This window comes from Ranitomeya imitator, chromosome 2, assembly GCF_032444005.1.
Source record: "Ranitomeya imitator isolate aRanImi1 chromosome 2, aRanImi1.pri, whole genome shotgun sequence".
Lineage (NCBI taxonomy): Eukaryota > Metazoa > Chordata > Amphibia > Anura > Dendrobatidae > Ranitomeya > Ranitomeya imitator.
Genome location: NC_091283.1, coordinates 833,662,445 through 833,683,431, shown reverse-complemented (window position 1 = coordinate 833,683,431; position 20,987 = coordinate 833,662,445). Strand labels below are relative to the sequence as shown.

The window sequence follows — 20,987 nt, the reverse complement described above, 5'->3', positions numbered from 1 at the left end:
CTCCTATGTACAAGAATATAACTACTATAATACTGCTCCTATATAAAAGAATATAACTACTATAATACTGCCCCATGTATAAGAGTATAACTACTATAATACTGCCCCCTATGTACAAGAATATAACTACTATAATACTGTCCCTATATACAAGAATATAACTACTATAATACTGCTCCTATATAAAAGAATATAACTACTATAATGCTGCCTCCTATGTACAAGAATATAACTACTATAATACTGTCCCTATGTACAAGAATATAACCACTATAATACCGCTCCTATGTACAAGAATATAACTACTATAATGTTGCTCCTATGTACAAGAATATAACTACTATAATACTGCCCCTATGTACAAGAATATAACTACTATAATACTGCTCCTATGTACAAGAATATAACTACTATAATACTGCCCCTATGTACAAGAATATAACTACTATAATACTGTCCCTATGTACAAGAATATAACTACTATAATACTGCCCCTATGTACAAGAATATAACTACTATAATACTGCTCCTATGTACAAGAATATAACTACTATAATACTGCCCCTATGTACAAGAATATAACTACTATAATACTGCTCCTATGTACAAGAATATAACTATTATAATACTGCTCCTATGTACAAGAATATAACTACTATAATACTGCCCCCTATGTACAGAATATAACTATTATAATACTGCTCCTATGTACAAGAATATAACTACTATAATACTGCCCCATATGTACAAGAATTTTGTATGCATCACTCTTATTTTTTCCGCTGCTGCCATTTTCTTTGTGGCGGTATAACTTTATGTATCATTCTTTCTTGCCTTGAATACAACACAAACAATTTATAATCAAATCACAATTTATTTTTTTGTCATTTTTTGGCTCATATTTCCAGTGTGTTTGTAGTGTGTTTATGGGTGGGCAAAGTGGCGTCATAGAAGGCCTGAGGGATAGAGGCAGTGTTAGCTTTGTGCCCCCATGAAGCCCTTTGCCCTCTCACAAACAGCAGATTTGCCTGAGAACAACAGAATCATAGGGAGGGTCCATGTGCAGCCCCTTCTTCAGTTCAGGGGTGACTGATATAAAGGAGGTAAATGTGAACGACCCTGTACACTCGTCTTCATGAAGTCCCGACTTTGCACCCCCTTTCAGACAAAGACGACCTACGGCTTTCAGTTACAACAAGTGGGGGGCTACAAAGGGATAGACGTCTCTCGCCCAAGCCTGCCAAAGACATTCCTCCCTCCAGTCCTTTCCTTGGGTGTGGAGAGGGTCTTGGGGTAGAGCGGACTCTGTGGGGTGTCCCAAGAGGTGAAGGACAAGGAGTATCATCGATGAAGGCTGTGATTTCGTCTCGAAAGAAGGAATTGTGGATGCCGCTCCCCATCACTGGATGCCCTCCCATTCCTCCCTGCAGGAACTGGTGCAGGGAGCTGAGACCATCGTCGACTTCTCCTCGAGAAGGAAGCTGGTGGCGACCCCAAGCTTGTATATCATGACTTCTTCGAGGGGTGGAAGGGCTGCCTCCCCGTACAGATCCAGGCCCACCTCGTATATCATCCGAAGAAGACCACCTGAGCAAAAGTGGTGAGGAGCGAGGAGGAAACAGGTCCATTTCATCATGGGACATCCTTCGGGACAGAGGAACCTAAGTGGAGAGCGATAAATAAGTAGTCTTGCCATTACATGGCCAAGTCATAAAGGTGAGAATTCTTCTCTAAGAAGGACAAGTCTGGGGAACTACTTTTTTTCGTCCCCAGGGCCTTACTTCTTACAAAGTCCTGTTGTACTTGCCACATTCTCCCACAAATCTGGATCTACCTGACTCATCGACATTCTTCCCCATGTCACATCCCATGTTCCTCGTTGGCTCTACCTCTTTTAGAGCTCAGGTATGTGACAAGGGGTAATCTGGAGGTGTAGGCACTCTGAATGCCGCCACATGGTGCTGCAGAGTTGCACCGTACTCTACCTATGTAATATGGCGTGCGATTTTATTCCTACAGATTCCGTATGAAGTTAGATGCTTCTGGAGGTGCAGTGTGGGGACATCGATTGTTATTGGGGTCTCACAAGGAAGGCAATGCTCTTATATGGGAGGAGTGCAACTTATGAGGACGCCATGAGATACGTATACATCACCTGGTGTCGATGCACCTGTAGGTACTGGCTTCGATCTGTGGGCAGAAGAACGTGCCTTACAGGAAGAAATTTTCCATCTCTCAGGTCCCCTCCCAGGTAATGTGGAGGCCTCTTAATGGCGGCCCCATTGGAATCAAAGCGAACTTCACACAGTCGACCATCCGCAAAGTCATCTCGACCGCTGTCTGCAAGGGAAATAAAGAGCAGCAACATAAGTGCTTCAAGGGCTTTATCTGTAGCTTCTTTATACTCCAGAGCTGCATTCATAAGTCTGCTGACGGAAACAGCAATCAAATTTATTCACAGGCTCCTAACAGCTAAACACGGCTTCTATAACACAAGGGAGAACGTGATGTGTAGGCACTAAACAAGCAGGGGATAACATGTTAGCTCAGCTCTGAGATCTGCAGAATTTTGAATGCTGCTCTGGAGTATAATACTAGCTGTAAACCAATGACTCTGGTGGGAAGAACTGTGTCTTGTGCAACATTACTCATATCAAAAATATAGATAGAGATGGAATAGGCAGGGGTGTACCTCCGGAGTAAGCTGACAAAACAAATGCCCTAGGTACAATGAGGTGGAGAAGTAGACAGGGGCACAGGGTAGCGTCCAGCCTTCCTTTCCCTCCCCTGCAACTTCCAGGGTGTCATAACTTGAAGAATAGGGTGACAGTATGCAGAGGGCAGCACAGACAGGAGGATGGCTATCCTCTAATTACAACTGTTCCTCTTCACTGCTGGCATGTCATCTGTAGGTGTGTAACTGTATGTGTGTGTAATGAATATCTATCTAAATAAATATGAGTACACCCCAACAGATTTGTCAGAAAACCTTTAGATTTCTTTCAGAATAAACATTTTATAGGGGATACCATACTACAACAATCTCCCTCAATTCTGGGCCATTGAATATAAACAAGATTTGTTATTTTGCACACCCAAAAAAGTAATTTTCCTCATAAAATCATTCAAGACCATGTTGCAAAAATGATTACACCCCAATGAAAGTCTTAAAAAGAAAGCTAAAGATTAGGCTACAAAATTCTAAGTAACAACAGTTTAATCACAGGTAAGTCTAATTCTTCATTACATCGGTGTCGAGAAGAGAATTGACTTAACAAAGGATACCCCTTCCCATTTCATGCTGTCAGCAATGGCACCACATTGAAAATAAATGTCATAAGACACCAATGGCACCACATGGAAGAGAAATGTCACAAGACAAGAAAGGTGAAGGCTACAAGAAGATCAGCCAAGCTGTACTTATCAGTCAGATACTGGAGCAAAAGAGATGCAAAAATGTAATGAAAATATGAATCTGCAACCATCTCACAGAGACGTCGAGGAGACCATGGAAGTTACCACCTAAACAGGAACGTGTTCTGGTAAGAATGGTTGAAGAAAGTCGACATGGAAGTTCACTAAAGAAATAGAAAGCCATAGTGGGGTGCGTGTTTCCTGTGGCACAGTATGGCACATACTGCAGAGGAATAGCATCCATGGGTATTGTCCACAAAGGAAACCTTTTCGAAAGCTCGTGCACAAAAAAACCACCTACAATGTGACAGCCCATTCAGAAAACTATGAAGACTACTGGGACTTTATACTTTGGAGTGATGAGACCAAGATAAAGGTTTTTGTGTTTTTGGAACTGATGGTTTCAAACCTGTATGGCGTATTGGGAGGAGTTTAAAAAAATACATAGTGCCTACAGTGAGACATGGTGGTGGTGAGGAGTTCAAAGAAAAATGTGTGGTGCCTACAGTGAGACATGGCGGTGGTGTGGAGTTCAAAGAAAAATGTGTGGTGCCTACAGTGAGACATGGCGGTGGTGTGGAGTTCAAAGAAAAATGTGTGGTGCCTACAGTGTTGTGAATTCTGTGGCAGAGCTCCCTCCTGTGGTCACAAGTGGTACTTCGGCTGATTCTCTCTATGAGCTTCCGTTGGTGGAGGAAAGTGGTACTGCGGCTTCTGAGTTTCCTTCCTCAGGTGATGTGGTGAAGTCGTTAGGTGCTGCTCTATTTAACTCCACCTAGTGCTTTGATCCTGGCCTCCAGTCAATGTTCTAGTATTGGACTTGCTTCCTCCTGGATCGTTCCTGTGGCCTGCTGCTCTGCATAGCTAAGTTTCGCTTGTGTTATTTTTGTTATCTGTTTTTTCTGTCCAGCTTGCTTATTTGGTTTTTCTTGCCTGCTGGAAGCTCTGGGACGCAGAGGGTGTACCTCCGTGCCGTTAGTCGGTACGGAGGGTCTTTTTGCCCCCTTTGCGTGGTTGTTTGTAGGGTTTTGTGTTGACCGCAAAGTTACCTTTCCTATCCTCGCTCTGTTCAGAAAGTCGGGCCTCACTTTGCTAAATCTATTTCATCTCTACGTTTGTCTTTTCATCTTAACTCACAGTCATTATATGTGGGGGCTGCCTTTTCCTTTGGGGTATTTCTCAGAGGCTAGGTAGGCTTATTTTCTATCTTCAGGCTAGCTAGTTTCTCAGGCTGTGCCGAGTTGCATAGGGAGCGTTAGGCGCAATCCACGGCTGCCTCTAGTGTGGTTGGAGAGGATTAGGGATTGCGGTCAGCAGAGTTCCCACGTCTCAGAGCTCGTTCTATGTTTTTGGGTTTTGTCAGGTCACTGTATGTGCTCTGACTTCTATGTCCATTGTGGTACTGAATTACCAAATCACAACAGTACTGGAGGCCAAAAGTACTAATGATTCTCAATAGAGGGAAAAAAGAAGTTCTGAGACCATTTTTTTTTCTCTGCACTGTGTTTTGCCTTTTTTTTCCCCTAGACATTTGGGTGGTTCAGGATACAGGTGTAGCGATGGACATTAAAGGTCTGTCTTCATGTGTGGATCAGCTCACGGCAAGAGTAGAAAATATTCAAGACTTTGTGGTTCAGAATTCTATGTTAGAACCAAGAATTCCTATTCCTGATTTCTTTTTTGGAGATAGAACTAAATTTCTGAGTTTCAAAAATAATTGTAAACTATTCCTGGCTTTGAAACCTCGCTCCTCTGGTGACCCAGTTCAACAAGTTAGGATCATTATTTCTTTTTTGCGTGGCGACCCTCAGGACTGGGCATTTTCTCTTGCGCCAGGAGATCCTGCATTATGTAATATTGATGCGTTTTTCCTGGCGCTCGGATTGCTGTACGATGAACCTAATTCGGTGGATCAGGCAGAGAAAAATTTGCTGGCTCTGTGTCAGGGTCAGGATGAGATAGAGGTATATTGTCAGAAATTTAGAAAGTGGTCCGTACTCACTCAATGGAATGAATCTGCGCTGGCAGCTATGTTCAGAAAGGGTCTCTCTGAAGCCCTTAAGGATGTCATGGTGGGATTTCCTATGCCTGCTGGTCTGAATGAGTCTATGTCTTTGGCCATTCAGATCGGTCGACGCTTGCGTGAGCGTAAATCTGTGCACCATTTGGCGGTATTATCTGAGCATAAACCTGAGCCTATGCAGTGCGATAGGACTTTGACCAGAGTTGAACGGCAAGAACACAGACGTCAGAATGGGCTGTGTTTCTACTATGGTGATTCCACTCATGCTATCTCTGATTGTCCTAAGCGCACTAAGCGGTTCGCTAGGTCTGCCACCATTGGTATGGTACAGTCAAAATTTCTTTTGTCCGTTACCTTGATCTGCTCTTTGTCATCTTATTCTGTCATGGCATTTGTGGATTCAGGCGCTGCCCTGAATTTGATGGACTTGGAGTATGCTAGGCGCTGTGGGTTTTTCTTGGAGCCCTTGCAGTGTCTTATCCCATTGAGAGGAATTGATGCTACGCCTTTGGCCAAGAATAAGCCTCAGTACTGGACCCAGCTGACCATGTGCATGGCTCCTGCACATCAGGAAGTTATTCGCTTTCTGGTGTTGCATAATCTGCATGATGTGGTCGTGTTGGGGTTGCCATGGCTACAAGTCCATAACCCAGTATTAGATTGGAAATCCATGTCTGTGTCCAGCTGGGGTTGTCAGGGGGTACATGGTGATGTCCCATTTCTGTCTATTTCGTCATCCACCCCTTCTGAGGTTCCAGAGTTCTTGTCTGATTACCGGGATGTATTCGATGAGCCCAAGTCCAATGCCCTACCTCCGCATAGGGATTGTGATTGTGCTATCGATTTGATTCCTGGTAGTAAATTCCCAAAAGGTCGACTGTTTAATTTATCCATGCCTGAGCACGCCGCTATGCGGAGTTACGTGAAGGAGTCCTTGGAGAAGGGGCATATTCGCCCGTCATCGTCGCCTTTGGGAGCGGGGTTCTTTTTTGTGGCCAAGAAGGATGGTTCGCTGAGACCTTGTATAGATTACCGCCTTCTAAATAAGATCACGGTTAAATTTCAGTACCCCTTGCCGCTGTTATCTGATTTGTTTGCTCGGATTAAGGGGGCTAGTTGGTTCACCAAGATAGATCTTCGTGGTGCATATAATCTTGTGCGTATTAAGCGAGGCGATGAGTGGAAAACTGCATTTAATACGCCCGAGGGTCATTTTGAGTACCTAGTAATGCCATTCGGACTTGCCAATGCTCCATCAGTGTTTCAGTCCTTTATGCATGACATCTTCCGAGAGTACCTGGATAAATTCCTGATTGTATACTTGGATGATATTTTGGTCTTCTCGGATGATTGGGAGTCTCATGTGAAGCAGGTCAGAACTGTGTTTCAGGTCCTGCGTGCTAATTCTTTGTTTGTGAAGGGATCAAAGTGTCTCTTTGGTGTTCAGAAGGTTTCATTTTTGGGGTTCATTTTTTCCCCTTCTACTATCGAGATGGACCCTGTTAAGGTCCAGGCCATCCATGATTGGACTCAGCCGACATCTCTGAAAAATCTGCAAAAGTTCCTGGGCTTTGCTAATTTTTATCGTTGCTTCATCTGCAATTTTTCTAGTATTGCTAAACCATTGACCGATTTGACCAAGAAGGGTGCTGATGTGGTCAATTGGTCTTCTGCTGCTGTGGAAGCTTTTCAAGAGTTGAAGCGTCGTTTTTCTTCTGCCCCTGTGTTGTGTCAACCAGATGTTTCGCTTCCGTTCCAGGTCGAGGTTGATGCTTCTGAGATTGGAGCGGGGGCTGTTTTGTCGCAGAGAAGTTCTGATTGCTCGGTGATGAAACCATGCGCCTTCTTTTCCAGGAAGTTTTCGCCTGTTGAGCGAAATTATGATGTTGGCAATCGAGAGTTGCTAGCCATGAAGTGGGCATTCGAGGAGTGGCGTCATTGGCTTGAGGGAGCTAAGCATCGCGTGGTGGTCTTGACTGATCATAAGAACTTGACTTATCTCGAGTCTGCCAAGCGGTTGAATCCTAGACAGGCTCGTTGGTCGCTGTTTTTCGCCCGTTTTGACTTTGTGATTTCGTACCTTCCGGGCTCTAAAAATGTGAAGGCGGATGCCCTGTCTAGGAGTTTTGTGCCCGACTCTCCGGGTTTGTCTGAGCCGGCGGGTATTCTCAAAGAGGGAGTAATTGTGTCTGCCATCTCCCCTGATTTGCGGCGGGTGCTGCAAAAATTTCAGGCTAATAAACCTGATCGTTGCCCAGCGGAGAAACTGTTTGTCCCTGATAGGTGGACGAATAAAGTTATCTCTGAGGTTCATTGTTCGGTGTTGGCTGGTCATCCTGGAATCTTTGGTACCAGAGAGTTGGTGGCTAGATCCTTTTGGTGGCCATCTCTGTCGCGGGATGTGCGTTCTTTTGTGCAGTCCTGTGGGATTTGTGCTCGGGCTAAGCCCTGCTGTTCTCTTGCCAGTGGGTTGCTTTTGCCCTTGCCGGTCCCGAAGAGGCCTTGGACACATATCTCTATGGATTTTATTTCAGATCTTCCCGTCTCTCAAAAAATGTCAGTCATTTGGGTAGTTTGTGATCGCTTCTCTAAGATGGTCCATTTGGTACCCTTGTCTAAATTACCTTCCTCCTCTGATTTGGTGCCATTGTTCCTCCAGCATGTGGTTCGTTTACATGGCATTCCAGAGAATATCGTTTCTGACAGAGGTTCCCAGTTTGTTTCGAGGTTTTGGCGAGCCTTTTGTGCAAGGATGGGCATTGACTTGTCTTTTTCCTCAGCTTTCCATCCTCAGACTAATGGCCAGACCGAACGAACCAATCAGACCTTGGAAACATATCTGAGATGCTTTGTTTCTGCTGATCAGGATGACTGGGTGTCCTTTTTGCCTTTGGCTGAGTTCGCCCTTAATAATCGGGCCAGCTCGGCTACCTTGGTTTCGCCGTTTTTTTGCAACTCTGGGTTCCATCCTCGTTTCTCTTCAGGGCAGGTTGAGTCTTCGGACTGTCCTGGTGTGGATACTGTGGTGGACAGGTTGCAGCAGATTTGGACTCATGTAGTGGACAATTTGACCTTGTCCCAGGAGAACGCTCAACGTTTTGCTAATCGCAGACGCTGTGTGGGTCCCCGACTTCGTGTTGGGGATTTGGTTTGGTTGTCGTCTCGTCATATTCCTATGAAGGTTTCCTCTCCTAAGTTTAAACCTCGTTTCATTGGTCCGTATAGGATTTCTGAGGTTCTTAATCCTGTGTCTTTTCGTTTGACCCTTCCAGATTCTTTTTCCATCCATAACGTATTCCATAGGTCATTGTTGCGGAGATACGTGGTACCTATGGTTCCATCTGTTGATCCTCCTGCCCCGGTTTTGGTGGAGGGGGAGTTGGAGTATATTGTGGAGAAGATTTTGGATTCTCGTGTTTCAAGACGGAAACTCCAGTATCTGGTTAAGTGGAAGGGTTATGCTCAGGAAGATAATTCCTGGGTCTTTGCCTCTGATGTCCATGCTCCCGATCTTGTTCGTGCCTTTCATATGGCTCATCCTGGTCGTCCTGGGGGCTCTGGTGAGGGTTCGGTGACCCCTCCTCAAGGGTGGGCTACTGTTGTGAATTCTGTGGCAGAGCTCCCTCCTGTGGTCACAAGTGGTACTTCGGCTGATTCTCTCTATGAGCTTCCGTTGGTGGAGGAAAGTGGTACTGCGGCTTCTGAGTTTCCTTCCTCAGGTGATGTGGTGAAGTCGTTAGGTGCTGCTCTATTTAACTCCACCTAGTGCTTTGATCCTGGCCTCCAGTCAATGTTCTAGTATTGGACTTGCTTCCTCCTGGATCGTTCCTGTGGCCTGCTGCTCTGCATAGCTAAGTTTCGCTTGTGTTATTTTTGTTATCTGTTTTTTCTGTCCAGCTTGCTTATTTGTTTTTTCTTGCCTGCTGGAAGCTCTGGGACGCAGAGGGTGTACCTCCGTGCCGTTAGTCGGTACGGAGGGTCTTTTTGCCCCCTTTGCGTCGTTGTTTGTAGGGTTTTGTGTTGACCGCAAAGTTACCTTTCCTATCCTCGCTCTGTTCAGAAAGTCGGGCCTCACTTTGCTAAATCTATTTCACCTCTACGTTTGTCTTTTCATCTTAACTCACAGTCATTATATGTGGGGGGCTGCCTTTTCCTTTGGGGTATTTCTCTGAGGCTAGGTAGGCTTATTTTCTATCTTCAGGCTAGCTAGTTTCTCAGGCTGTGCCGAGTTGCATAGGGAGCGTTAGGCGCAATCCACGGCTGCCTCTAGTGTGGTTGGAGAGGATTAGGGATTGCGGTCAGCAGAGTTCCCACGTCTCAGAGCTCGTTCTATGTTTTTGGGTTTTGTCAGGTCACTGTATGTGCTCTGACTTCTATGTCCATTGTGGTACTGAATTACCAAATCACAACACTACAGTGAGACATGGCGGTGGTGTGGAGTTCAAAGAAAAATGTGTGGTGCCTACAGTGAGACATGGTGGTGGTGGTGACAGTGTCTTTATGTGGGGCTGAACGACCTGCTGGTATGTGGGGTCTACATGTCATTGATGGCCTCCTGAATTCACAGATGTGTTGCTCTATAATGAAAGAGAAGATGCTGCCATCACGCCGTGCCCTTGGTAGACGTGCACTTCTCCAACATGACAATGATCCAAAATACACATCTAAGGCCACTGCTGCATTTCTGAAGAACAGGGTGAAAGTGATTCAGTGACCAAATGTCTCCTGATCTGACAACCGAACCCCTACAGGGCGTTCTGAAGAGACAAGTTGTCATCACTGAGCATCCAGGCTCTAGAAAAGAGCTCATTCTTGAAGAATGGAAAATGATATATGTTGCAATATGTCGCCAACTTGTTGATTCCAGGCCTACAAGACTTGTTGCTGTCCCTGGAGCTCATACAAAATACTACATGTAGTAGATTTGATGTGGGGTGTACTCATTTTTGCATAAACTGATAATTGTAGGTAAAAATATTCTTTGAAACTCAGTCTTGTAAAAAATGTTGAAAATTGCTCTTGTGTTCAGTGAGATATTACAATCTTACTTGGAAAGTGGGTGTACTCATTTATGCTGAGCATTGTATATCTATTTGCATTGGGTTTGTTAATTTAAGCATGCACGTGTTGCATATAGCAGGATTATTTATGTATACAGTATAGCGCTGCTATGTACAGTATGTGCCAGGTATTGCGGTACTATTTATGCATGTGATATAGCAGCCTTTATCGTTATTTGACGCGTGTGAATGAGAGGACATGATGGGGGTGCCGGCAGTATCGCATCAGTGCTGATAAACTGTCACATCACGCACAACTTGACTTGTTTCCGCACAAACAAAAGTTGACCCTTCTTTTTAAAACTCCTTCCTGATGGCCGTTTGCAGTGATTACCGCAATAGAGCGAATACTTAAAAGTGTTAACGCTCACCTTCATCTCCACTGTCAGACAACATGGAGGCACAGTGTTCCCAAACGGTGCGTAAGTCTGCGCGGTACCGAGCGCAGGACCAGATAAACGATGGAAGGAGAAGAGTCTGCGCCATCGAACACCATAACACACAGAGCACCATCCATGGCGGAGCGCTATCATAGCGAAGACTTACAAAACTCACCACCTGCAACACAAGAAAACATCAACAAAAATGGTTTAAAAAATGTATGATACAGGAAAGATATATATCTTGGTACCGTGTTAGCCAGTGGATAGAAAAATATTTAGAGTTGAGAGTCCTCAGTGGTTGATACCTTTTAATGGCTAACTGAAAAGATGGTAACAAATTGCAAGCTTTCGAGACTACTCAGGTCTCTTCATCAGTCATAGTCTATGCCTGATGAAGAGACCTGAGTAGTCTCGAAGCTTTGCTTGATGAAGAGACCTGAGTAGTCTCGAAAGCTTTGCCTGATGAAGAGACCTGAGTAGTCTCGAAAGCTTTGCCTGATGAAGAGACCTGAGTAGTCTCGAAATCTTTGCCTGATGACGAGACCTGAGTAGTCTCGAAAGCTTTGCCTGATGAAGAGACCTGAGTAGTCTCGAAAGCTTTGCCTGATGAAGAGACCTGAGTAATCTCGAAAGCTTTGCCTGATGAAGAGACCTGAGTAGTCTCGAAAGCTTTGCCTGATGAAGAGACTTGAGAAGTTTCAAATACTTTGCCTGATAAAGAGACCTGAGTAGTCTTGAAAGCTTTGCCTGATGAAGAGAGCTGAGTAGTCTTGAAAGCTTTGCCTGATGAAGAGACCTGAGTAGTCTCGAAAGCTTTGCCTAATGAAGAGACCTGAGTAGTCTCGAAAGCTTTGCCTGATGAAGAGACCTGAGTAGTTTTGAATACTTTGCCCGATGAAGAGACCTGAGTAGTCTCGAAAGCTTGCAATTTGTTACCATCTTTTCAGTTAGCCATTAAAAGGTATCAACCACTGAGGACTCTCCATTCTAAATATTAAAAAATGTACGGTAATAAGGTTCAACGTTTTACTTGGTAATGTGTAATTCCACATTATGACCTGAAGGTGTCACTGCTGATCACACATTATATCAGTAACACACTCTAGAAAGGAAGCCATAACTAAGAGGCCCCGTGTAATTACACGTTGCTGGAGCTTTCGTTTCCGTGTATGTGGTAATGTAAGAAAATGTTTCATAAATTATGGAGAGAGTAAAAAGTAAACAATTAAGCACCGATATCATCCGCGTACAAAAGCGCATCATAGAAAGGAAATGCTCACACAAACGTGTCACTGCTGAAAGCAAAGTTCTGGAAGGTTTATTAAAGGACAACTTAACCTTTCCATTTCCCCACCTGAAAGGCCATTACCAGCCACTATCTGTATTTTTATCATCAGCGATAAGTAGATAGTAAATACCGCCCCCTATGTAAAAGAATATAACTACAGTGGCATGTAAAAGTTTGGGCACCCCTGGACAAAATGACTGTTATTGTGAACAGATAAGCAAGTTGAAGATGAAATGATCTCTTAAAGGCCTAAAGTTACAGATGACACATTTCCTTTGTATTTTAGGCAAAACAAAGCTACATTTTCATCTTTTACATTTTAAAATATTACAAAAAGGAAAATGAGCCGAAGCAAAAGTGTGCACACCCTTTTTGAAGATTTGTGTGCTCAGATAACTTTGACCAAGGTTTCGGTTCTTAATTAGCCTGTTAGGGCTATGACTTGTTCACTATCATTGTTGGGAAAGGCAAGGTGATGCTATTTTACCAGCTCTATAAAAACCCAGCCTCTTCTAACCTTGTGCCAAGTAACAGCAGCCATGGGTTCATGAGTTCTTGTAAGTAGCTGCCTAGCACTCTGAAAATAAAAATGGGGGATGCTTACAAAAAATGAGAAGGCTATAAGAAGATAGTGAAGTGTTTTCAAATTGCCCTTTCCTCTATTCGAAATGCAATTAAGAAATGGCCGTTAATAGGAACAGTGGAGGTCAAGGTAAGGTCTGGAAGACCAAGCAAAATTTCAGTGAAAGCTGCTCATAGGATTGTTAGAGAAACAAATCAGAACCCCCACTTGAGTGCAAAAGACGTTCAGAAAGAATAAGCAGACTCTGGAGTTGTGGTACATTGTTCTACTGTTCGGAGACACCTGCACAAATATGGCCTTCATGGAAGAGTCATCAGAAGAAAACCTCTCCTGGGTCCCCACCATAAAATTCAGAGTCAGAAGTATACAAAATAACATCTAAACAATATATTAAACACAGTCTTATAGAAAAATTAAGCAAGAAATGTCTATTAACGAAGTCTATATACGCAACCTCAATTATATGCATAGAGGTACGACGACAAAATGCACAATATAGAAGATTAAAAATAAATCTTTATTGGTATTTAATGAATAAAAGAATATATTCAATAGAATGATGATAAATCAAGCTTCTGGAACACAAGAAGAGTGCGGGAGCATAAGTGTTATGATCCGGTGACCTTGGAGCCGCATGAAACTTTCTCTGGAGTAGGTGGAAATTGTACTGACCGCAAATCCTGAACTGACACCGCAACTAGAAGTAGCCGTGGGGTGTGCCTAACAAACCCTAGACACCTCGACACAGCCGAAGGACTAAATACCCCTATAGATGGAAATAGGAATTCTACCTTGCCTCAGAGCAGAACCCCAAAGGATAGGCAGCACCCCACAAATATTGACTGTGAGTAGTAGAGGAAAGACACACGCAGGCAGAAAACAGGATTTAGCAAAAGAGGCCACTCTAGCTAAACAGGAAAGGATAGGACAGAATACTAAGCGGTCAGTATTAAAACCCTTCCAAAAATATCCACAGCAGATAATACAAAAAATTCCACCATCTAACTAAAGACGTGGGACGTATATCTGCAACTCCTGAGAATCCAACAAGACTGAGAAAATGCTGACACAATCTAAGCTGGACAAGAAAAAACAAATGAATAGCACTGAATTATCAAGCACGCAGCCTGTGTGCCACAGAAACAAAACCAGACACTTATCTTTGCTGATTTGGCAGCAAGGCAGGAGGAACCAGACAGAGGTCTAAAACCTCCCAACAACCATGGACAACTGGCAAGGACTAAAGAATCCTGCAAACCTAAATACTCCAGTCAGAACTGCAATCAGCAGATACACCTGACCAGGACTGCAATCCAGGGACAACTGCATTACCACCTACAACCACCGGAGGGAGCCCAAAAGCAGAATTCACAACACATAAGGACACAAGGTAAGTACTTTTGCACATACTGTAGGTGCTCATTATACAATCCAAGAAAAAAATAAAAAAAGAATCAAAAAAGAAGGGGAAGGGAGGACTTTCAGTTGAGAATTATGTGTTATATATCAGCCATTCCTTTTTGCCCATGCACTTGTCACTTTCTTATTGAGATTTGGCTTTGTACATCTGATTCATATTGAATTCATATTGAACGTTGATACTATGCACTATGCACGTCATTTATGAATTGACTTTGTCTACTTTCTCAACTGAAAGTCCCCCCTTCTCCTTTTTTTATTCTTTTTTTATATTTTTCTTGGATTGTATAATGAACAAAAGTACTTACCTTGTGGCCTTATGCTCCCGCACTCTTCTTTTGTTCCAGAAGCTTGATTTATCATCATTCTATTGAATATATTCTCTTATTCATTAAATACCAATAAAGATTTATTTTTAACATCTAAACAAGCCTAATGCATTTTGGAGAAAAGTCCTGTGGATGAGGTTAAAATTGAACTGTGATCAAAGGTTTGTGTGGAGAAAAAAGGGCCCAGAATTTCAGGGAAAGAACATCTCACCAACCAGTAAGCATGGGGGAGGATCAGTCATGCTTTGGGGTTGTGTTGCAGCCAATGGCACGGGGAACATTTCACGGGTAGAGGGAAGAATGGATTCAATGAAATTTCAACAAATTCTTGATGCAAACATAACACCATCTGTAAAAAAGCTGAAGGTGAGAAGAGACAGAGGATGGCTTCTACAAATGGATAATGATCCTAAACACACATCACAATCCACAACAGACGACCTCAAAAGATGCAAACTGAAGGTTTTACAATGGCCCTCACAGTCCCCTAATACTGCCCCTATGTACAAGAATGTAACTACTATAATACTGCCCCTATGTACAAGAATGTAACTACTATAATACTGCTCCTATGTACAAGAATGTAACTACTATAATACTGCCCCTATGTACAAGAATATAACTACTATATTACTGCTCCTATGTACAAGAATATAACTACTATAATACTGCCCCTATGTACAAGAATATAACTACTATAATACTGCTCCTATGTACAAGAATATAACTACTATAATACTGCCCCTATGTACAAGAATATAACTACTATAATACTGCCCCTATGTACAAGAATATAACTACTATAATACTGCTCCTATGTACAAGAATGTAACTACTATAATACTGCCCCTATGTACAAGAATATAACTACTATATTACTGCTCCTATGTACAAGAATGTAACTACTATAATACTGCCCCTATGTACAAGAATATAACTACTATATTACTGCTCCTATGTACAAGAATATAACTACTATAATACTGCCCCTATATATAAGAATATAACTACTATAATACTGCTCCTATGTACAAGAATATAACTACTATAATACTGTCCCTATGTACAAGAATATAACTACTATATTACTGCTCCTATGTACAAGAATATAACTACTATAATACTGCTCCTATGTACAAGAATATAACTACTATAATACTGCCCCTATGTACAAGAATATAACTACTATAATACTGCCCCCTGTGTACAAGAATATAACTACTATAATACTGCCCCTATGTACAAGAATATAACTACTATAATACTGCCCCTATGTATAAGAATATAACTACTATAATACTGCTCCTATGTACAAGAATATAACTACTATAATACTGCTCCTATGTACAAGAATATAACTACTATAATACTGTCCCTATGTACAAGAATATAACTACTATATTACTGCTCCTATGTACAAGAATATAACTACTATAATACTGCTCCTATGTACAAGAATATAACTACTATAATACTGCCCCTATGTACAAGAATATAACTACTATAATACTGCCCCCTGTGTACAAGAATATAACTACTATAATACTGCCCCTATGTACAAGAATATAACTACTATAATACTGTCCCTATGTACAAGAATATAACTACTATATTACTGCTCCTATGTACAAGAATATAACTACTATAATACTGCTCCTATGTACAAGAATATAACTACTATAATACTGCCCCTATGTACAAGAATATAACTACTATAATACTGCCCCCTGTGTACAAGAATATAACTACTATAATACTGCCCCTATGTACAAGAATATAACTACTATAATACTGCCCCTATGTATAAGAATATAACTACTATAATACTGCTCCTATGTACAAGAATATAACTACTATAATACTGCCCCTATGTATAAGAATATAACTACTATAATACTGCTCCTATGTACAAGAATATAACTACTATAATACTGCCCCTATGTACAAGAATATAACTACTATAATACTGCCCCCTGTGTACAAGAATATAACTACTATAATACTGCCCCTATGTACAAGAATATAACTACTATAATACTGCTCCTATGTACAAGAATATAACTACTATAATACTGCCCCCTATGTACAAGAATATAACTACTATAATACTGCTCCCTATGTACAAGAATATAACTACTATAATACTGCCCCTATGTACAAGAATATAACTACTATAATACTGCCCCCTATGTACAAGAATATAACTACTATAATACTGCTCCTATGTACAGGAATATAACTACTATAATACTGCTCCTATGTACAAGAATATAACTACTATAATACTGCCCCCTATGTACAAGAATATAACTACTATAATACTGCTCCCTATGTACAAGAATATAACTACTATAATACTGCCCCTATGTACAAGAATATAACTACTATAATACTGCTCCTATGTACAAGAATATAACTACTATAATACTGCTCCTATGTACAAGAATATAACTACTATAATACTGCCCCCTATGTACAAGAATATAACTACTATAATACTGCTCCCTATGTACAAGAATATAACTACTATAATACTGCCCCTATGTACAAGAATATAACTACTATAATACTGCCCCCTATGTACAAGAATATAACTACTATAATACTGCTCCTATGTACAGGAATATAACTACTATAATACTGCTCCTATGTACAAGAATATAACTACTATAATACTGCCCCCTATGTACAAGAATATAACTACTATAATACTGCTCCCTATGTACAAGAATATAACTACTATAATACTGCCCCTATGTACAAGAATATAACTACTATAATACTGCTCCTATGTACAAGAATATAACTACTATAATACTGCCCCCTATGTACAAGAATATAACTACTATAATACTGCTCCTATGTACAAGAATATAACTACTATAATACTGCTCCTATGTACAAGAATATAACTACTATAATACTGCCCCTATGTACAAGAATATAACTACTATAATACTGCTCCTATGTACAAGAATATAACTACTATAATACTGCCCCCTATGTACAAGAATATAACTACTATAATACTGCTCCCTATGTACAAGAATATAACTACTATAATACTGCCCCTATGTACAAGAATATAACTACTATAATACTGCCCCCTATGTACAAGAATATAACTACTATAATACTGCCCCTATGTACAAGAATATAACTACTATAATACTGGTGGAGCTCAGCAGCAGGGCAGAGCGCTCTCCCACTAGTGTACTCTTACAGGTGAGCGCACTGCCCAGCATTGATGTCACCACTGCTTCCTTCAGAATTTTGGGCTTTTTTTCTTATGATTTTCTTATTGTCTTTCATCCATTCTGACTATTCTTGCATATTGGAATTCAATGGCGCTGTCGAATGTAGAACGATTTTCTTCCATTATTATACAGCGAATTACAGCAGAAAATCAATAAACATTGTTGTCTAACGAGGTGCAAAGCAGAAAATAAAGCCATAAATACAGGAGGGAGAACCTAACATGGTGTATCTACCGGTAATTATGGATTTTGGAGTGGAATCTGCTTTAGGAAACCAATTTCCAAATACCCTATTAGTAAATTGTGGAGTATTATAGGACGATCCCCCCTTCCTGGTCTTCAGGAGAATTTCTTGCTCTGGAGGACCCGACACTTTTCTACACTACATGGACAATGCATTGATTTCAGTGCCGGCCGTGTAATACTGCATTTCACCTGTGGTGGCACTGCAGAGAAATTGAACATTTGTTGTTGGGTTACTCCATAGATCACTTCTGATTGTTGGGATCCAGACTGCAGAACACACTGTGATCCACTCTGGCGTGAGACCAGACGAATAACATGTCTACAATGGAGCTGTTCAGTGGTCGCGTGACCACAAGTATGAGATTTGCATATCTGCAGTCACGTGCCTACTAGACTTATGTGGCCTCGCTCAATGCAAGTGTAGAGAGGCCGTGCACGTCTAGTCGGAATGTGGCAGGGAGTATGCAAATCACATACGTGCAGTCACATGATCCCTCTCCTGGAGAATCGGAAAATCCTCACAGTGTGCAGTGTGCGCGATGTGAGATTTCACAAGTCTGCAGTCACATAGAGTGACTTCAGACTTGTAGCCTAAGGCCGAATATCCCTTTAAAGGTCTCTACTTGCTGTTAGTGAATGGAAACACTCTTTTTGATCCCCAGTGACTGACAACCTGTCAAGATTTTATACTTCTTAAAGGGGTTGTCCAACCTGATCTGACATCAAGTGTGGACTAACGCTAGTGCAAACTGGGCGGTAGAAAACCAGCCATCATCCCATGTCGTGTATTTGGCGGGGCTTGGTGCGATACTCTCTTGGCTTAGTTACTGCAAGAAATACCCATAATGCTCTGGTGTTTCTGCAATGTCAGAGTATGCATAGACAACCCCTTTAAATCTATCAGCAGCACCGATCGCCTATCCTGAAAGTTTGCTTCAATGTATCAGTCCAGTTAGAATGTATCAGCTTCATTCTCGCTCACAAGACTGGATACAATTGTAGCAAATGAGCGCTGCTTTCAGCCTCTGAAAACAAAAATGGCTTCTATTCCATGAGAACCAGCAGAAATCTTGGAAACGGTAATAAATTGATACACAGAGCGTATTGGAAAGTCGTATAACTTTTCATTACATAACGATTAAGCTTCATGTTTATAAAACCCAGAAAATCCCTCGAAATATTCTCATCACGTCCATCGCCGGGTATTATAGCGCAATGTGTTCTGGACATGATATGGCGGCTTTATTTCCTAAATTGCTTTCCGTCCCCGCACAGTAGTAATCCGGCGTTCAGCTAACAGCGCAGTCACATGTCAGACCGCGCGTACTACAGCTGTAATCACACTACAACTCCCAGGAGGGTCTTTGAGGTCAAATATCAGAACGGATCTGATTGTAACGGGAGCGCTGACACTTAATAAGCGAAGGGCGAAGAGCGAGACGCAAACGCGGGGTTAACCATTCGCAAGGAGCAGCCTCCGCACCGCTAATTAAGTGAAACAGATTATTACGTTAATTGTTAAAATAATTAACGAGAGGAAGAACGAAGGGATAAACCAGGGAGGCATCCAGGGAAGACAGGGCAGGACGGGGGAAGGGACAGCGAGGGAGGAGGGCGACGCAGGTGTGATGGGGTAAAGATAGAGCAAATTATAGAGGTGGGGACATGGCAAGATAACAAGGCGTAACCTCTGAGGGTGCGTTCACTGCTGAGTTTTTGGAGCAGAAACTCTTTAAGGCTGTGTGCACATAGTGTCTGTTCGATGCTGTAGGAAAACGTAGGCGGTCATTAATTTGGAGACGGCGTCGTAGTTTTTGCAGCGGCTCTACCGCCGTGTATAGAGGAGGATAAGTATGTCACTACTTCTAACTGCCTCAGGGTTTCCTGTAAGGCTATGTGCACACGTTGCAGATTTCCTGCAGGACTGCAGCTTTTTTTTCCGCGCAGAAACGCTGCAGATCTGCAAGTGATTTACACAGTACAATGTAAATCAATGGCAAAACAAAAATGATGGTGCGGAAAAATCTGCACTGAAAACGCAGCAGATTCAAAAAAGGAGCACGTCACTTCTTTTGTGCAGTTCTGCTGCGTTTCTGCACCCATTCCATAATAGAAATCTGCAGGGGTAAAAAAAAAAGGAAAAAATCCGCACATAAATCTGCAACGTGTGCACAGACCAAAAAAAGGAGCAGATTCTGGCCTGCGTTTTCTGCCAAGAAATTCAGAATCTGCACAGGAAATTCCACAGGCAAATCTGCAACGTGTGCACATAGCCTTAGAAGTGACATAAGACGGAGCATGAGTTTTTCAAGGAGTTTTTGGAACATAAACTGAGCAGAAACGTTCCATATCCTCCTCCAAATTTTAAAACGTAAATTTGCATTTCCATTCAGTTTCTGTTCTGAAAACTCAACAACAACAAAAATTAAATTTGCCCATAGCGTAAGGGTGCGTTCACACTGTGTATTGTTCTGAGGATCCAAGTCAGCGGGAAAGATAATAAAAACGGCCGGAGGACCTCGAATATTTGTTTTTTTATGTCTCCGACCAAAGAGAACGCTATGGTTTTCTTTATCGGTTAAAAGGAAAACACCTGTAAAATGCAAAAAAAAAAAAGATGTGAAAATCCACACTGATGGAAAAAAAAAACGCTGGAAAAAACCTTCCGCAAACAACAAAAAAGCTTCAGTTCTTACAAAACTCGAGAGATACAGGCAGCGATCTTTAGTACGTTCTGTTTGAAAAAAGAGGCAGATTGCAGAAAAAGGCGCAGTGTCAATGAATTCTTTTTGAAGCAGAGTTTCTAAAATTCTCCTCAAAGACTCAAAACTGCTCGAAAACTTGGAAATTTTCGTTCCAAATACTCAGCAAAAACACCGTGTGACAATGTCCCAAGGTTATGTTCACACTCTGCTTTTTACCGTCATTTTTTTGCAATGAAAATCTCATTAAAAAAAGAAACAGTTTAAAAACTTTTAAAAGAAT

General features: G+C 41.8%; 1 protein-coding gene across 1 annotated transcript in view; it reads right to left on the bottom strand.

Moving 5' to 3' along the window:
* Window positions 1-854: 854 nt before the first annotated feature.
* GPR162 (G protein-coupled receptor 162) overlaps window positions 855-20,987 on the bottom strand; it is a 38,727-nt gene continuing 18,594 nt past the window's right edge. Inside the window, exons 3-5 of the mRNA XM_069754148.1 lie at window positions 10,869-11,055; window positions 2,156-2,340; window positions 855-1,661 (exon numbers count right to left, since the gene is read on the bottom strand). Coding sequence (XP_069610249.1) covers window positions 1,134-1,661; window positions 2,156-2,340; window positions 10,869-11,055 — 900 coding nt within the window. The 3' untranslated portion in view covers window positions 855-1,133. The remainder of the gene's footprint in view (window positions 1,662-2,155; window positions 2,341-10,868; window positions 11,056-20,987) is intronic.